This window comes from Gopherus evgoodei, unplaced genomic scaffold, assembly GCF_007399415.2.
Source record: "Gopherus evgoodei ecotype Sinaloan lineage unplaced genomic scaffold, rGopEvg1_v1.p scaffold_35_arrow_ctg1, whole genome shotgun sequence".
Classification (NCBI taxonomy): domain Eukaryota; kingdom Metazoa; phylum Chordata; order Testudines; family Testudinidae; genus Gopherus; species Gopherus evgoodei.
Genome location: NW_022060027.1, coordinates 2,075,032 through 2,094,915, shown reverse-complemented (window position 1 = coordinate 2,094,915; position 19,884 = coordinate 2,075,032). Strand labels below are relative to the sequence as shown.

The window sequence follows — 19,884 nt, the reverse complement described above, 5'->3', positions numbered from 1 at the left end:
TTGCCTACAGCTCAACTGCCTGTCCAGTACAAAGGCTGGTCAGGAATGTGGACTTTTGCAGTCTATGACAATTATCCTATCCCCATGCTACTGGGGGAAGACTTGGCCAACCAGGTGAGGCGGGCCAAGAGAGTGGGAATGGTTACACGTAGCCAAACCAGGCAAGCTTCCAGACCCATTCCTGTTCCTGAGCCGTCCACAGAGGCCCCGTCTGTGTTACCAGAGACCCAGACAGAGGTAGTGGACCCGGATTCCATGCCTACCACTGAAACAGCCACCGCATCTCCAGTCCCAGGCCCGGAACTGGAACAGCAACCAGCACCAGCAAGTGCAACCACATCTTCAACCACAACGCCAGAGGGCGCCAGCGAGCCAGAACTGGCCGAAGCAAAAGACAGCCATACCCAAAAGGCTCAGCCAGAGCCTGAAATACCCTCAGGTGCACCAGCGGAGAGCGGTTCACCAGCAACGGAATCAACCCCATCACCTACATCGCTTCCAGAGGGACCAAGCCCAAGTCCACAGTCTGAGGAAGAACTGGTGACCCCAGCCTCAAGGGAACAGTTCCAGACTGAGCAGGAAGCAGATGACAGCCTTCAGAAAGCGTGGGCGGCGGCACGGAGCACCCCACTGCCTCTCAGCTCTTCTAATCGATCCCGGTTTGTTATAGACCAAGGACTTTTATACAAGGAAATTCTTTCTGGTGGACACCGGGAAGAATGGCAGCCACAAAAACAGTTGGTGGTTCCAACTAAGTACCGGGGGAAGCTCTTAAGCTTAGCCCATGATCATCCCAGTGGCCATGCTGGGGTGAACAGAACCAAGGACCGGTTGGGGAAGTCCTTCCACTGGGAGGGGATGGGCAAGGATGTTGCCAAGTATGTCCGGTCTTGTGAGGTATGCCAAAGAGTGGGTAAGCCTCAAGACCAGGTCAAGGCCCCTCTCCAGCCACTCCCCATAATTGAGGTCCCATTTCAGCGAGTAGCTGTGGATATTCTGGGCCCTTTCCCAAAAAAGACGCCCAGAGGAAAGCAGTACGTACTGACTTTAGTGGACTTTGCTACCCGATGGCCAGAAGCAGTAGCTCTAGGCAACACCAGGGCTAACACTGTGTGCCTGGCCCTAACAGACATCTTTGCCAGGGTAGGTTGGCCCTCTGACATCCTTACAGATTCAGGGTCTAATTTCCTGGCAGGGACCATGGAAAACTTGTGGGAAACTCATGGGGTGAATCACTTGGTTGCCACCCCGTACCACCATCAAACCAATGGCCTGGTGGAAAGGTTCAATGGAACTTTGGGGGCCATGATACGAAAATTCATCAACGAATTCTCCAATAATTGGGACCTAGTGTTGCAGCAGTTGCTGTTTGCCTACAGGGCTGTACCACATCCCAGTTTAGGGTTTTCACCATTTGAACTTGTGTATGGTCACGAGGTTAAGGGGCCATTACAGTTGGTGAAGCAGCAATGGGAGGGGTTTACGCCTTCTCCGGGAACTAACATTCTGGACTTTGTAAGCAATCTACAAAGCACCCTCCAACACTCTTTAGCCCTTGCTAGAGAGAACCTAAAGGATGCTCAGGAAGAGCAAAAGGCCTGGTATGACAGACATGCCAGAGAACGTTCCTTCAAGGTAGGAGACCAGGTTATGGTCTAGAAGGCGCAACAGGCCCATAAGATGGAAGCATCATGGGAAGGGCCATTCACGGTCCAAGAGCGCCTGGGAAATGTAAACTACCTCATAGCATTTCCCAATTCCCCACTAAAGCCTAAAGTGTACCATGTTAATTCTCTCAAGCCTTTCTATTCCAGAGACTTACAGGTTTGTCAGCTTACAGTCCAGGGAGATGATGCTGAGTGGCCTGACGGTGTCTACTACGACGGGAAAAAAGACGGGGGCGTGGAAGAGGTGAACCTCTCAACCACCCTGGAACGTCTGCAGCGGCGACAAATCAAGGAGCTGTGCACTAGCTTCGCCCCATTGTTCTCAGCCACCCCAGGACGGACTGAACGGGCATACCACTCCATTGATACAGGTAATGCTCACCCAATCAGAACCCCACCCTACCGGGTGTCTCCTCATGCCCAAGCTGCTATAGAACGGGAGATCCAGAACATGCTACAGATGGGTATAATCCGCTCATCTACCAGTGCATGGGCATCTCCAGTGGTTCTGGTACCCAAACCAGATGGGGAAATACGCTTTTGCGTGGACTACCGTAAGCTAAATGCAGTAACTCGTCCGGACAACTATCCAATGCCACGCACTGATGAGCTATTGGAGAAGTTGGGACGTGCCCAGTTCATCTCTACAATAGACTTAACCAAGGGGTACTGGCAAGTACCACTAGATGAACCTGCCAAGGAGAGGTCAGCATTCGTCACCCATGCGGGGGTGTATGAATTCAATGTCCTTCCTTTCGGCCTTCGAAATGCACCCGCCACCTTCCAGAGGCTGGTAGATGGTCTATTAGCTGGACTGGGAGAATTTGCAGTTGCCTACCTCGATGATGTGGCCATTTTTTCAGACTCCTGGCCCGAACACCTACTCCACCTGGAAAAGGTCTTTGAGCGCATCAGGCAGGCAGGACTAATTGTTAAGGCCAAAAAGTGTCAAATAGGCCAAAACAGAGTGACTTACCTGGGGCACCAGGTGGGTCGAGGAACCATAAACCCCCTACAGGCCAAGGTGGATGCTATCCAAAAGTGGCCTGTGACCTCGGAAAGGTTGCAAGTGGTGGGTTTGAAAAGGGGTTAAGCTCCACAGGAACATGCCACTCTCATGCCGAAATCAGAACAATCCTGCATGGCATTATTCAGGAATATCTACTGCACTTTAAATGCACGCCCTATCTTAATCCACATTAATTTCCATGTGTAAACAGGCCCCCATAAGAACATAAGAATGGTCATACTGGGTCAGACCAAAGGTCTATCTAGCCCAGTATCCTGTCCTCTGACAGTGGCCAATGCCAGGTGACCCATAGGGAATGAACGGACAGGTTATCATCAAGTGATCCATGCCCTGTCACCCAATCCCAGCTTCTGGAAAACAGAGGCTAGGGACATCATCCCTGCCCATCATGGCTAATAGCCACTGATGGACCTGTCCTCCATGACTCTATCTAGCTCCCTCTTGTATTGGTCCCACTGAATTTCAATGAGAATTAGGCTCCAAAGTTCCTAGGTCACTATTGAGAATGGGATTTAGACTCCTAAATGTTACACTTGCTCTCTGTATCTTAATTTCCCATCTCTGCAATGGGGATAATACTTAGAGTGACCATACGTCCCATTTTGGTCGGGACGGTCTCTTTTTTAAGCCTGATCCCTGCCTTCCTGACTTTTTGGGCAAAAGTGGAGTGTGGAGGAACGCGTGAGGGGGCGAGCGGCTTAAGCCAGCCCCACTCTCTCCAGCCTTTGGAGAGGGGCTTGGGTCAGCCCTGTGGGGGAGAGCCTGGACGAGCGGCTCGGACCAGCCCCACAGTGGGAAATGGGAGGGCTCGGGCTAGCCCCACACAGTGTCCCACTTTCCCTTGGGAAAATATGGTCACCCTAATAAGACTTCCCTACCTCACAGGGGTACGTTTGGATAAATTCATTAAAGCCCAAGAGGTGGTCAGATACTACAAGTAGTGGGGACCAAAGGACCTTTGCTAGATCTTCTATCCTGCCCATTAGCTGGGAAATTTGACTGAGCGGACACAGGTAGAATGAAATCCAATGTCTGGAAACTGAACCCAGACATATTCAGGCTAGAATCAGGTATAAAGTCTGAAGCAAGAGTAATTAGCCACTGCCAGCATAGTGAATATAGGGCAGACCTCTCTAGGGGCACTCGTGAGAAAGTGGCAATTTTCAGTCATGTTTTTGTGATGCCCATGTGTGCCTCAGTTTCCCCTCTGTTTTGCACTGCTCTCTGGAGGGGCAAAAGGGTGCTCTTGGGGCAACGCAGGAGATGTAAGGTGTGTGTGACCCCCTCACTGCCTGGGATGCAATGAACTGGACCATTAAGGAAACCAATCGCTCAGAGGGAGGTGGGTTCCCACCCCCGCACACCTCAGCAGGGAAGCTGAGCAGAAGCCCCAGCTCGAGAACAAAGGAACAGTGGCAGGACGGAGAGGAGGAGTCGACTTTTGGAAGAGGCTGAGTGGTGAGTGCAGAGCCTGGAATGGAGCCCATAGAAGCTTGGCCGATGATTTGCACTGGCTTGGCCAGAAGGACAATGTCTTAACCGTTATCTTCCTATGCTGACCTGAGGCTGAGTTCCTGTTCCCCAGCAAACCCAACTGTATTGGAAATGCTGCCTGGCGTCACTGCAAATACTTGCTGAGATGTGTAGACTCCAGCTGAGAGACTTTTCCCCTCTTCCCCGCTCCTGATGGAAGGGGTTACCCTGGAGAACTGAGGGGTTCTGCCAAGGGACTGTTTAAAAGTTGGGATGTAGCCTTGGTCCTGTGGGTCCAGGACAGCACTCGCTGTGTTCTGTAGCAGTGTGGGAGTAGCTAGGCCGAGCATGGTTGTGTACAGCTTGACAACAACATAGTGTGGGAACTCAACAGTGCCAAGATCCCGTCTTCCTATTGCATTGTTGTGTAAAGAACATCAGACGCAAGAGAAGCAACTTGCCATGGGATGTAAAGCGGATTCTGCATCACTGGTTCAAAGCTAGCCAGGGTGTGTCTAACACGTACTGCAAATACCCCTGCAGCCTCGTTCTACCATTGGAGTCTCTTAATCAAGATTGTGGGTATATCTACATGGCAACTAGACACCCACGGACGGCCCGTTACAGCTGACTCGGGCTGCAGGCTGTTTCGTTGTTTTGTAGACTTCCGGACTAGGCCTGGAGCCTGGGCTCTGGGACCCTCCCTCCTCACAGAAATGAAACCTCCCCGCAGCCCGAGCCCCACAAGCCAGAGTCAGCTGCCATGGGCCAGCAGCAGGTGTCTAGTTGCTGTGCAGACATACCCTGGATGATTGTCTATAATGTCACCCCATAACTCAATCAGAAGTTCTAGGCTTGATGAAGGAACGACTTCATTAATGAATGATCTCTGGCCTCTGATATGCATGAGGTCAGACTAGACTAAACTCTAGGGTGGCCAGGTGCCCAGTTTCAGTTGGGAAAGTCTGGTCAAAAAAGGGACCTGACAGTGTGCAGTCAGATCTACTGACCAGACACCCAAAGTCTGGTTACTGCAAGTTAGGGTGGCGGGGAGGCACTGGGTCATCATCCGTGCCAGCCTCTACTCAGCCAGGGCCGCCTCCTATCTTCATCAGATGGCTGCAGCTCCCAGCCTCGGCTTCACAGGCAAATCCCTCCTGACCCGGGTGCGGGTAGGAAGTGGGAGGGAAAAGCAGTGAGTGATGGGGGGGAAGAAGGAAGAGGAGTAGACAGGGGTGGGGCCTCAGGGGAAGAGGCGGGGCAGGGGCAGGTCTTTGGGGGGGAATAGATAGGACAGGGGTGGGACCTGGGGGGGGAAGAGGCGAGGCAGGGGAGGTTCCAGCACTCCTGCTGGAGTGTCCGGTTTTTAAATATAACTAACTCTAATGCCAAAGACTGTTTTATCTTAAAATAATGGATGTCTGTAATTTAAAGTAAGAGTGTATTTAACCATCTCATCTGCTTTTCCCCTGACCTTGCTGACCTAGTCCACATGCCTGCTACTTTCGACATGTGTTGTAGTGGACGAGATGGCGTAATTGATGAAGGATGGTTATAAATGACAACATGGAACTGATAAAACGCGCAGGGCCCATTCATTAAAGCGGCCATGTGCTATAATCAATGTCACAGCATTGAGAAACCTATTGACTGATGTCTGAGTCATTAAGAGCTAATTATGGCTACAGATGGTCTCAGTACAGATACAATAGTTACTTCCGTCATCGGCTTATTGATTCAGTACATTGATCATTTTCAAAATCAGCTCAGAGCATGAGAAAGAAAGATTTTTAAGGATTTTCTTTCTCCAAAACCAGTATATAAGGAATGACTTGGGGGAGTTAGAAGCAAAGTGAAGTGAAATGTGATGTCTAATTTCTCCAGTCTCAGATTGGTATGTACGTTTCCTTTCTGTATTCTATATAGTGCTGGATCAAGTATTTGTTTGACTCTCTTAAATATCAGAGGGTAGCCGTGTTAGTCTGGATCTGTAAAAGCAGCAAAGAATCCTGTGGCACCTTATAGACTAACAGACGTTTTGGAGCATGAGCTTTCGTGGGTGAATACCCACTTCGTCAGATGCATGTAATGGCATTACATGCATCTGAGGACGTGGGTATTCACCCACAAAAGCTCATGCTCCAAAACGTCTGTTAGTCTATAAGGTGCCACAGGATTCTTTGCTGCTTTTACTCTCTTAAATGACACTTCAACCGAATTAGCTATTTGACGTCACGTCGTATTAAATCTGAACGCGCCAGGAAATCTGTGAAAACTTTGTCTGTTTGATGTGTGCGTGAAACGGGTTAAAACAACAGAGGACATGGTTGGTGATGGTGAACTAATTTTGCCATCCACTCTCTGAAAACAACGGAGCATGAGTTTTGCAGATTCTCCAGCTCTGTGGCTTTCATTCATCCCTGCTATCAACTATTCCACTGTCTAGTTAGGGGACTTATATGGCTGCTGTGAGTATGGGAGTGTCTCACAGTCTTCTAATGCTCTGATTCTGACAACCCCCCCCCCCCAAAAAGGTAGGGCTGGACTATCAGCCGCATTTCACAAAAGAGTAACCGAGGCACAGATCCTCAATGGTATTTAGGCACCGAGCTTCTCTTATGCTCGGTGGATCTGGGCCTAGGTGACTCACCTAAGGTTGGGAGTTGAATTCAGGTCTCGGAAATGCCAGGCTAAGACTGCAATCGCTGTATCATGCTTCCTCCACAAGGGGCTCGCTCTCCCCATCAGCACCGCCCCATGGCCAGCCTGTTATTCTTACCGGGGGGGACTCGGATGCAGCACCCTCTCTCATCTCGCACGGGTTCATCTCGCTCCACGTTGTACCGGATCAACTCAAAGGGCATGAGCATCTGGAAAGCAGCGGGGTGACAAAGATGGAAATCAGCTGTAAAAATGATGCCAGCGTCCCTCGTGTGCCTATTATCAGGATCTGCCATCTTCCCTCTCCCCCCCCACCAGTGATTCCATCTAGTCCTCGAGTGATTTTCACCTGCATGCAGCCCCGCAGCTGCGTGGCTGCAGCTATGGACTCCTCCGTGAGGCAGGAGGATCGCTGCTTTTGAGCTTCTCTTGCCAGTGTATCGGCATGTTGTGGTTTTCAGTGAGGTGCACGCCGGGGATTTGGAGCATGGTCCATTAAAATAAGGGCAAGCCGTCACCCAAGCACAAGGGGGCACGTAACTGCAATGGCTGCAATTCAGGAAAGTTGATGTGGGGAATACAGCATGGAAGACTGCTTGAGTCGTGGAAAGTAATTGACAATCACAATGCCTTGCTGTCTCCGACTTACCAATACAACTATTGCTGTCGACCTTGGGATTCTAGTGTGAGAAAAACCTTTTCCCCAGGGTTTCCATGAAGAAATGAGCTATTCTCTTATTTAATTTCATTTTATTACTTCTGAACCCTATTAGTGGCTAAATCCTTCAAAACTGACCTGATCCTAGAATTTGGAATTATATTTCTGCACGAGGGCCACGGAGGTAGCCCCAAAATTAACCTCTGGCCTGCAGCGTTGAAAAACGGTTGGACCATGTTGGAAAAACACAGTCCGCTTGGTAAGTGGATTGAGATCATTGCGCATTTAGGATGGACAAAGGCACTGGCTCATTGGCATGAGTTTGAGTTTGAGATAGTCCGCCCACCGCTATCCCACACTGCTATCCGTTTCTCCAGGATCGGCCTGCCTGCTTATCCATCTGCCTTCCCCTGCCCTGGGGTCTCAAAGCCTGGATGTTGCCTGCCCTGTTCCAATGCTGGTGTGAAGCCAGGATACTCCTGGAATTATGCACCTCAGCATTGAGCAGCGCTGTTCACTATCATGCAGTGCCTCATGCCGGAGCATGGAGCTTTGCCGAAATCCTTGAACTCCTTGACACTTGGGGAGAAGGAAAGAGGCAGAGGTGGCACTTTGCAGAAATCACCGGCATAAAGAGGTGCTTGAAACCCTCTCTAAGCAGATGACCCTTCTCAATTCTTCAGTGCCACAAGGAGATCTTATTGAATGCTCATTGCCCTGGCAATGACGTTTTCATGCCCCAGTGCTGAGCTAGAAAATGGTCCCTTCCTTCTCTAGGGCCGGATTGCAAAGCTTCAAGGCTGAATCACCATCAGGCCGGGCTACAGATGCAGCCAGCGCTGCATAGTGTTGTTAGAAGAACCAACTAAGGCTGTGCTGGACACCTAGTGAGAGACAATCTCTGCCCCAAAGAGCTCACTGTCCAATCAGACAAGTCAAACAAATGATGAGGTGAAAATAAGGATAATTTGGCATCTTTTTGTTCTAAATTTGTACAGCACCTTGCACAATAGGGCCAGGATCCATGACTGGGGCTCTCAGGTTCTACCATAATACACCTAATAGACAAAGTACAGTGTCTAGCACAAGGAGGCCCTAGTCCATTACTGGGGGTCCTAGTGCTATCATAATATACCTAATAAATAATGTACAGCGTTGGGGGTGTGACATTACTGACATAACCTGTGACCGTATAGATCATTGTTGCAACCACTGTTATATATTTGTAGCAAATATTGTACAAAGGTTGTTGTGTGAGGTGTCTATGGAAAGGTTATGAGTTGCTGATTATAATCATGCTGTCTGTATGGGTGTGTCATTTTTGTATTGCAGTTATGAATATTGGCTATGTACCTGTATCTCAACGTGTTCTGAGTCTAAATAGCCTCAGTGAAGCATTTGGTCAGCTTCTTGAGAAGGGACTATTCTCAGTAAGTGCCAAGTCAAGAAACACTTAGCTGACAATGGACTTCGGAGATGCCAGTCCACATCTGAGCCTTTCTGGGAACATTCAAACTAACATGTGGACAATGGCATCAGCCTGTAAAGAACTGAGTCATGCATGGACATGTGACTTGCCCATGTGACTCCAAACTCCATCTTGCCGTGATCTTGCAGAGGAGAGCCAAGGGGATTCCACACACAAGAGAAAGAATATAAAAGGCAACTGCATCTCCTCCATCTTGTCTTCAATCCTGTTTCTTGCCTCTGGAGGGACTTTGCTACAACAAACGGAAACTCTGAACAAAGGACTGAATGACCCATCCCACCTGGGGATGTGCTCCAGAGGCTTGATTTGAACCTACAGTTTATTCCATCACTGCTACAAGCCTGAACCAAAAACTTTGCCGTGACTGTATGTGATTGATTCTGAAGGGTTAAAATCCGTGTGCATTTTATATAACAACCTGGTATATGGATTGTGCCAGCTCATTCTCAGACCCAAAGTCCAAAGTTTGGTCAAGAGACCAGAGGCCTAGCAAATAATAATTAGCTAAAAGAAAGCTGGGGTAAACAGATAATCTTGTTTTTGCTAAAATAGGCCTGGTCAGCAAATTGCCAGGTGTTAACGCTAAGAACAAAATAATTGTGTCTTATTCAGAGTTGCAAATTAAACAAAGGGTCCCTGTTCCTATTGTGTCAATCTCTTCTGTAGGGAATGTTGTTCCCACAGATCCATTCTTAAGTTTATGAAAAGTTGGCACATGTCAGTATAAGATATGGCATCCTTCCACTTCCCTTCCCAGGGACCAATGCCTGCCTTAAAACATAAAGAGGACAATCTTTATTGCTATATACTTTCGTTGTTTCTTTGCTTTAACCCCTAGGAATGTACCTGGTGGACAATCCAAGGAGTTGCTCCATTCCTATGGACCCCAAATCAGAATTCAACATATATATTTTATACTAATAACATTTTATCAAAGTATTAATTAAATGTTAACTTGCTAACTTGAGACCATGGGTGGAGACATTATGTAACCTTTTAACCATTGGCTAATATGCTATCTTGTCTTGCTGCAAAACCTATCCCAGGGTGTGGAACTGCCTACCCGGTCACATTCCCCCGCCCATGGAAAATCTATATATTCTATTGTAATTAATTGATTGACAGTGTCTCTGAGCCTAATAAGCAAGGTGACACTCCACTAGCGCTGTGTGTAATAAACTCCTATGCTTGGTCTCTACATGGTGTAAATTTAACCAATTTAACCAATTCTAGCTCTCAAATATATCTTTTTCCTTTTATGACTAAACCTTTAGATTTTAGATTCTAAAGGATTGGCAACAGCGTGATTTGTGGGTAAGATCTGAATTGTATATTGACCTGGGTCTCGGGCTTGGTCCTTTGGGATCGGGAGAACCTTTTTCTTTTACTAGGGTGTTGGTTTTCATAACCATTCATCCCCATAATGAGTGGCACTGGTGGTGATACTGGAAACTGGAGCGTCTGAGGGAATTGTTTATATGACTTCTGGTTAGCCAGTGGGGTAAAACTGAAGTCTTCTCTGTTTGGCTGGTTTGATTTGCCGTGGTGTGCAAAGGAACCCCATCCTTGAGCTGTAACTGCCCTGATCTCAGCCACTGGTGCTGAATTGGTACTCTCAGTTGTGTCCCACCAAAGGGAGCATCGTTATAACAGCGCAATGGAGTTCGGGGGCTTCTCGGCCGTAATACAAATAATACGGTGACATGGCCAAGCTCAGCCAGGGATCCTATAACTGCCTTTAGATCTGCTGAGTCCAGTAGCCTTGGCCACAAAATCAACCTTTTCCCCCTTTACAGCAGACAGTCTACCAAGGCAAGATGCAGCTGTCTGAGCCTTTAGCAACGTTTCACACACAGGCTCATTTGATCAGTGCTCCAGCCAGGGCCGGCGGTCGCCTAGGGCACCAGGATTTGGAGGGCGGCAGACTGCTCCGGTGGACTCCGGCAGTCTGCTCCGGTGGACCTCCTCGCTGGTCCTGCGGCTCCGGTGGAGCATCCGCAGGAACGCCTGCGGGAGGTCCACCGGAGCCGCAGGACCGGCTAGCTGGCCCTGCGCCTAGGGCGCCAAAAACCCTGGCAGTGCTCCTGGCTCCAGCTTCTGAGCTGGCATCATTCACTGCAAAAGGTGTGGGGCCTCGCTAGGTCAGAGTCCATTTCTCTCCTTGCTGTACTTGGAGATCCTCTAAGGTAGGGTGACCAGCTAGCAATTGTGAAAAAATGGGACAACGGGTGGGGGGTATTTGGCACCTATATAAGAAAAAGTACCAAAAAATGAGACTGTCCCTTTAAAAAACATCTGGTCACCCTACTGCAAGGTAAGGAAAGCCTGCACTGACATTTCCCAGATGTATCTGCCCGGGGCATGGCTGGCTGCCCTGCACTTTGGAATCTGCTCCCCTCCTCGGCTGAAATAGTCACAGAATTTGCTGAACTTCTGGGCACACTAACACTGCAGTGCCCTTGATTCGTTCTCTCCTGGCTTTTTCTGATGAGCTGGGAGGAGCTCGTGCCTATTCCTCAGGGGGGCAGAGATGGGCATCTCTCTGGTGTAATATTTTTGGTATGACGTGTTGATTTATACATATTGCGTGTTTTCTGCATGATGCCCTGAAGCCAGAGTCTCCCTGGGAAAGTTTTCTGCAAGTTCATAGCTTCACAGATTTGAATACCCACAAGGGGCCTCTCGATCATCTAGGGCTGGACTATGCCAGAAAATTCATAGATTCATAGATTCATAGATTCTAGGACTGGAAGGGACCTCGAGAGGTCATCGAGTCCAGTCCCCTGCCCTCATGGCAGGACCAAATACTGTCTAGACCATCCCTAATAGACATTTATCTAACCTACTCTTAAATATCTCCAGAGATGGAGATTCCACAACTTCCCTAGGCAATCTATTCCAGTGTTTAACTACCCTGACAGTTAGGAACTTTTTCCTAATGTCCAACCTAAATCTCCCTTGCTGCAGTTTAAGCCCATTGCTTCTTGTTCTATCATTGGAGGCTAAGGTGAACAAGTTTTCTCCCTCCTCCTGATGACACCCTTTTAGATACCTGAAAACTGATATCAGGTCCCCTCTCAGTCTTCTCTTTTCCAAACTAAATAAACCCAATTCCTTCAGCCTTCCTTCATAGGTCATGTTCTCAAGACCTTTAATCATTCTTGTTGCTCTTCTCTGGACCTTCTCCAATTTCTCCACATCTTTCTTGAAATGCGGTGCCCAGAACTGGACACAATACTCCAGTTGAGGCCTAACCAGCGCAGAGTAAAGCGGAAGAATGACTTCTCGTGTCTTGTTTACAACACACCTGTTAATGCATCCCAGAATCACGTTTGCTTTTTTTGCAACAGTATCACACTGTTGACTCATATTAAGCTTGTGGTCCACTATGACCCCTAGATCTCTTTCTGCCATACTCCTTCCTAGACAGTCTCTTCCCATTCTGTATGTGTGAAACTGATTGTTCCTTCCTAGGTGGAGCACTTTGCATTTATCTTTATTGAACTTCATCCTGTTTACCTCAGACCATTTCTCCAATTTGTCCAGATCATTTTGAATTTTGACCCTGTCCTCCAGAGCAGTTGCAATCCCTCCCAGTTTGGTATCGTCCGCAAACTTAATAAGCGTACTTTCTATGCCAACATCTAAATCGTTGATGAAGATATTGAACAGAACCGGTCCCAAAACAGACCCCTGCGGAACGCCACTTGTTATACCTTTCCAGCAGGATTGGGAGCCATTAACAACTACTCTCTGAGTACGGTTATCCAGCCAGTTATGCACCCACCTTATAGTAGCCCCATCTAAATTGTACTTTCCTAGTTTATCTATAAGAATATCATGCGAAACTGTATCAAATGCCTTACTAAAGTCTAGGTATATCACATCCACCGCTTATCCCTTATCCACAAGGCTCGTTATCCTATCAAAGAACGTTATCAGATTAGTTTGACACGATTTGTTCTTTACAAATCCATGCTGGCTATTCCCTATCACCTTACCACCTTCCAAGTGTTTGCAGATGATTTCTTTGATTACCTGCTCCATTATCTTCCCTGGCACAGAAGTTAAACTAACTGGTCTGTAGTTTCCTGGGTTGTTTTTATTTCCCTTTTTATAGATGGGCACTAGATTTGCCCCCTTCCAGTCTTCTGGAATCTCCCCCGTCTCCCATGATTTCCCAAAGATAATAGCTAGAGGCTCAGATACCTCCTCTATTAACTCCTTGAGTATTCTAGGATGCATTTCATCAGGCCCTGGTGACTTGCAGGCATCTAACTTTTCTAAGTGATTTTTTACTTGCTCTTTCCTTATTTTCTCTTCTAAACCTACCCTCTTCCTGTAAGCATTCACTATACTAGACATTCCTTCAGACTTCTCAGTGAAGACCGAAACAAAGAAGTCATTAAGCATCTCTGCCATTTCCAAGTCTCCCGTTACTGTTACCCCCTCCTCATTGAGCAGTGGGCCTACCCTGTCCTTAGTCTTCCTCTTGATTCTAATGTATTGATAAAAAGTCTTCTTGTTTCCCTTTATTCCCATAGCTAGTTTGAGTTCATTTTGTGCCTTTGCTTTTCTAATCTTGCCTCTGCATTCCTGTGTTATTTGCCTATATTCATCCTTTGTGATCTGACCTAGTTTCCATTTTTTATATGCCGCCTTTTTATTTTGTAGGTCACGCAAGATCTCAAGGGTAAGCCAAGGTGGTCTTTTGCCACATTTTCTATCTTTCCTAACCATCGGAATAACTTGCTTCTGGGCCCTTAATAGCGTCCCTTTGAAAAACTGCCAACTTTCCTCAGTTGTTTTTCCCCTCAGTCTTAATTCCCATGGGACCTTGCCTATCAGCTCTCTGAGCTTACCAAAATCCGCCTTCCTGAAATCCATTGTCTCTATTCTGCTGTACTCCTTTCTACCCTTCCTTAGAATCGCAAATTCTATGATTTCATGATCACTTTCACCCAGGCTTCCTTCTACTTTTAAATTCTCAACAAGTTCCTCCCTGTTGGTTAAAATCAAGTCTAGAACAGCTTCCCCCCTAGTAGCTTTTTCAATTTTCTGAAATAAAAAGTTGTCTGCAATACAGTCCAGGAACTTATTGGATAGTCTGTGCCCCGCGGTGTTATTTTCCCAACATATATCTGGATAGTTGAAGTCCCCCATCACCACCAAATCTTGGGCTTTGGATGATTTTGTTAGTTGTTTGAAAAAAGCCTCATCCACCTCTTCCGCCTGATTAGGTGGCCTGTAGTAGACTCCCAGCACGACATCACCTGTGTTTTTTACCCCTTTTAGCCTAACCCAGAGACTCTCCACCCTTCCGTCTCCTATGTCCATCTCCACCTCAGTCCAAGTGTGGTCAACCCAGCTATGTATGAAGAATCCACGCCCCTGAGTGATGTAGTTAAGCCAACTGAAGTCCCATCTAGACATTCGTCAAGCTAGCTCCCGCTTCTCGCAGAGAGGTGGATTAACTACGCATGCAGAAGAACCCCTCCGCTGGTGCAAGTAGTGTCCACGCTGAAGCATCACAGCAGCAGTGTTTCAAATGTAGCCAAGCCTGTAATCTGACCTTCTGTATAACAAAGGCCAGAGAATTTCTCCTGATTGTCCCTATCCTGAACAATACAACTCGTGTTTGGCTAACAGCTCTTCCAGCAGGCAGCCAGGCTTGCCTTTTTCCACTAGGTTAAAGAGTCTGGTGTCTCCTATCCATGAAGATACTTCGTCATCGCTCAGTCTTCTTTCTGATAAGCTAAATAGATTGGGGTCCTTAAGGCCTTTCACTTTCAATCCCCAAGTATCCCCAGGCCTAACCTAACTGGACTCTTTCTGATGCACCAACACTTTTCACAGCCTGTGGGCAGGGCGCCCAGAGAGGGGGCAAGTGGGGCAATTTGCTGCAGGCCCTGGACCCCACAGGGGCCCCCATGAGAGTGTTTCAGGGCCCCTGGAGCAGGGTCCTTCACTCGGTCCGGTTCGTCGTCGTCGGTAATTCAGCGGCGGGGGGTCCTTCCGCTCCGGGACCCGCCGCCAAAGTACCCCAAAGACTCATGGCGGGGGGTCCTTCCACCCCAGGACCCGCCGCCGAAGAGCTGAGTCTTCAGCAGTAATTCGGCGGCAGGGACCCCCCACTGAGGGTCTTCGGGGCACTTTGGCTGAGGGTATCAGAGCGGAAGGAACCCCCGGCGGCCAAATTAACGCTGAAGCGGGGGACCCCCACCACCGAGGACCCCAGGCCTCCTGAATCCTCTCGGCGGCCCTGCCTGTGGGGGGGAAATATCAACATAACCTCACATCCCGGGGGAAATGGATGCAGGAATCTGTTTCATCTCAGTGTTGTTGATGAACCACAGTAAGAGAGGCCAAATGGCTAGAAAGACCCTCATCAACTGTGCTCAGCCTCCACACCTGTCCCAGCTGGGGAAGAAATCAGTAATGGGAACTAGGGAAATGGCCACCATGGTAGGGGAGAGGCAGAGTAGCATTCCTCACCTTCTGGATGAAGCTGGCTCTTCCCACGGCTCCAATCTTCCCCGTGTAGTTAATGAACCCAGTGTTCCCCTCTGTGGCCCCATAGAACTCGCAGATGTGAATGGGCCCGAAGCGCTGGAGGAATTCCTTCCAGACCTCCACCCTCAAGCCGTTACCCAAAGCCAGCCGCACTTGATGCTCTCGTTCATTCTCCCTCTGCAAAGCAAACAGGGCGGGGCTCCAGGAGCGGCACAGAAAGGAGGCCAGGTCTCACCCTGGGTCTCACACTAGTTCAGGGATCTACCAAGGTGCCCATGCACCCTACAGGCCCCCATGTTATGCTGTAAGGGGTCAGTGGCAGCCATCCAGGGAGCGGGCACTGAGCATTCGCTTTCAAGATCAAAAGAAGGAGCAACCCAGCCCCTTTGTGTGATAATAACAGCTGTCGGGCAATCACCCAAGGCAGCAGGCCACATGGCGGGGCAGAGCTAGGACGTGGGGCCATGAGGGGGAGGTTGCCTGGTTGTAAACGTGAGGGCTCGGCTGTGAGAGCAAAAAGCCAGGAGGAAGAGAGCAAGTGTGACTCTGGGATGAAGCAAGGATGGAGCTTCTTGGGCACAGAGTTCGCTGGAGGGGCAGACACGGGGATCTTGCAGCCAGGAAGCTGCCTGCTGCTGTTTGTTCCCACAGCACTTGGGGAAACAAGACTTGGTATGTTTGTTTGGGGGCTGGGGGTTGGTGAATAAACAAGACCACACTGGAAATATCCTTGACTTGCCTCATTGATTTATCATCCTCGCAGAAACACCCCTGTAAGACCCCAGGCTGTGGCTAAAGAAGCAACAGTGCCACAGAAACTCTATTTTGAGGCCAACACAAGCCAGAGATCCAGGATGCTGCATAGGACAAGGAACCTTGGATAGGAACATAGAGGGTGAAATTTCCCCATGCACATGTGACAGCTACCCTCTTGGCTGACACACCAGAGACTAAACCAGCAACCTTGGCACTGAAACCAGGAGCTGTTACAGCTTAAGATTGTAACAGACTCATAGCCATTGTAGGTTGGCATGGGGAAGCAGGACTTGTAACATACACTCACCAGTGGCTGATATAGAGAACTGCCACCTTAAGGCATAGATACCCCTTAAACCACTATTTCGATCATTCAGGTGGGACATACATGGGTCATTCATCGGTCAGTGTCTGGTACATGTCCATCTATGCCTGATCTACAGCGGGCCTATTACAGCCTCCAGGGTCTGGCCCTTTTTGCTCACGCTCTGGGGGATTCTGATTTTTAGCTCTGCAAATTCCCAGTGGAACTGGTTGAAAAATGTTTGTTTGTTTGTTTCCTGTTGAAAAAATGGCAAAAAATGTGACTATTGAAAAATTCAGCACAACTCCCATGTGGCACCATGGCAGCATGTCAGAATCAAACTCTTTCAGTTTTTGGCTAAAATTTTTCGATTGTTGAGTGCTTTTTTTGACAAAAAATCCCAATTTTCCATAGAAAGTAGATACTTTCTGTGAAAGAAAATTCTTAGTCAAAAAAACAATTTTTTTCATCAAAAACCAGTTTAGAGAGAACATTTTGGACCAGGCCTAATGATGGTTCATTCTCTGTAGTTGGTCAAAATGGTGGCCATCACAGGCCTTGAACTCATCTCTAAATTTCACCCTCGGGTGAAGGGTTGGATAGGTATATAAAAGATTAAATTAGCTTGGCTAATGACTATATCATGCTTGCCAATTTGTATTGAGACATTCTGGGAAGATCTGGAGAGATCGTGTTGGAAATACGGAGCGTAAAAAGCCCCAGTTCCCAGGGATGGTTCTAACCTGTTTGAGCAAAGAACAGAATTCAAGGAGCAGTGACAATAGGCATGTAGGTTCTAGTCAGGAGCAGTGGAAACTCCCTACAAGTGGGGGACCTACTGGCACCTGAACCATGGCACCGGCTCCACACCACTTCTTCCCCCCAAGATCCCACCCCCTGCTCACTCCTCTCCGCGCCCCCCCCATCACTTACCCTTGTGACCAGTGGGAGGGATGGGGCCATGACTCCTGACCCTCCCTGTTCTGGCAGCCCGGGATCCAGTAGATAAGGCATAAAAGGGTGAACTCTTAAAATATTTGTTGCTGGTATCTGTCTGACCAGTTGGCGCTAGCCAACGTGGGTTTAAGCTAATTCTGTTATAAGTTGCAGATCAAAACTTATCACCACACATTATTGTATGGAGGTGATGACTGCCTAGGCACTTAAGGCTGATTTGGAGCAGTTGTGTAAGTACCACTTGGCCTTTTGGATTTAATAAAGGATTTTGTGGTTACATTGGTGCTGTGCTGGTATCCTGTATTAATAATAACAACACGACATAGTGGACTCCATACTGCTTCGCCCCACCTTCCCCATTGGTATTATCAACCAAGGACAATCTAGCAGCCCCCCTACCCCCGGGAAAGGCATTGGGTTACCTTGGGCGTGTTGCACAGATAGCGCATCACCTCCCCTACGTACTGGATCACAGAGACGTGGTATCGCCGGCAGTCATCCCAGAACTGGGAGGCGGAGAACTTGGGACGCAAGACACAGGTGGCTCCTAGGGGAGAGGGAAGGAGAGGTGATGGGGACATGTGAACCCCATTGAATTAAGCCTTTCCAGTCTACCCTAACCCAGTCATGGCACTGAAGAGGCAACCGGTACATTGCTTATCCTACCAATTTTATTCATCCACCATTGCCTTATGTTCTGCCCGACTATTTGTTAAATCCACTTGTTGTATCTCATCTTATACTACTCAGGGCTGGGACCATCTTTTTGTTCTGTGTTTGTACAGCACCAAGCACAACAGAGCTACAACACCTAGTTGCCATCAAAAAACAAACAATAATAATACTATGGAAGGAGTTACCAGGTGGCACTGCTGCATATAGGCTTTTTTCTTGGTGTGCGAGCAAATGGTCAGTCTTTGGAGACATTTTTGAATTATGGTTAGTTTTATGAAGCAGTTTCTTTTTAGGGGGAGCCGTGAGTTTCTTTCTGACTAGAGCTGATTTTTGAGGCATAGTTAGTTGCTCCCAGGGCATCGATCATTGGTGGCAGGCTGAGATTTCTGAAAGAAAGGATTTCCCCTGCATGCTGACCTCTGTTGTAATAATTGGGACTATACATTTGCCCTATTTGTAAATGGTAAAAAAGGTATGTAGAAGTTTATAAAATGTCACAATAACCTACAATAACAAATGTCAGTGGGAAAAGGAAAACTGAGGTAGTCTAAACAAAAAGGCCCATGGAGGTAACTCAAGGACTGTCTTAAAGTCATGCCTGGTAAAACCAGAAGACATGGAACTGGCAATTAATGAACCAAAATTGTGTGTCAGAAACTAGGCCTAATTGGTGGTCAAAATAATGAGGAGATGGGCAATTCCACTCATGACTCCCTTTGTGGGTCCTTAAAGAAAGAGATTAGCGGGGAGGAGGAATAGAAAAAGAACAGATGGAGGCTATGTAGAAAGCGTCATCATCACGGCTGCCACCCCTACCATCTCCTGGGACATCTGGCCTCTGCTCTAATTCTCAAAGATGTCTGGGCCAGAGAGAGGAACCCAGACGATATCACCACCCGTACTTGCTCCTGCTGAACCCCAAATACCTGAGATGAAACAGGATCAGATTCGAACACCAGCGGCAACAACCACGGCTCCAGCCAGCCTCAGCTAACGTCATCTCTTTTTCCCAGAAGGATCATTACCATCTTTGGTACCATCGGAGAGACAGTCAAACAAGGGGTGTTTTCATAGATTCATAGACTCTAGGACTGGAAGAGACCTCGAGAGGTCATCGAGTCCAGTCCCCTGCCCTCATGGCAGGACCAAATACTGTTTAGACCATCCCTGATAGACATTTATCTAACCTACTCTTAAATATCTCCAGAGATGGAGATTCCACAACTTCCCTAGGCAATCTATTCCAGTGTTTAACTACCCTGACAGTTAGGAACTTTTTCCTAATTCCAACCTGTTTTCCTTTAAAACTCTCCAGATAAAGGGAAAGGGGACAGGACGTGTTCACATGAAAGCCCTACTCAATACTTCACATTTCAAAGATGTTAAACTGGATAAATTCATGGTGGCTAAGTCCATAAATTGCTATTAGCCAGGATGGGTAAGGAATGGTGTCCCTAGCCTCTGTTTGTCAGAGGGTGGAGACGGATGGCAGGAGAGAGATCACTTGATCATTGCCTGTTAGGTTCACTCCCTCTGGGGCATCTGGCATTGGACACTGTCGGTAGACAGATACTGGGCTAGATGGACCTTTGGTCTGACCCGGTACGGCTGTTCTTATGTTCTTATGTTAGCTGGTTTTCCTTCCTTTCTGTATCTTTGACAGAAGGTTAAAAAAAAACGAGTGTGTTTGCCGTGGTACTA

At 48.0% G+C, this 19,884-nt stretch overlaps 1 protein-coding gene across 1 annotated transcript in view; it reads right to left on the bottom strand.

The window, feature by feature from the left end:
- The window catches only part of SLC27A5 (solute carrier family 27 member 5), a 43,220-nt gene that overhangs the window by 9,661 nt on the left and 13,675 nt on the right, over positions 1 to 19,884 (bottom strand). Inside the window, exons 4-6 of the mRNA XM_030545123.1 lie at positions 17,931 to 18,055; positions 15,474 to 15,668; positions 6,950 to 7,040 (exon numbers count right to left, since the gene is read on the bottom strand). Of these exons, the coding sequence (XP_030400983.1) occupies positions 6,950 to 7,040; positions 15,474 to 15,668; positions 17,931 to 18,055 (411 nt within the window). The remainder of the gene's footprint in view (positions 1 to 6,949; positions 7,041 to 15,473; positions 15,669 to 17,930; positions 18,056 to 19,884) is intronic.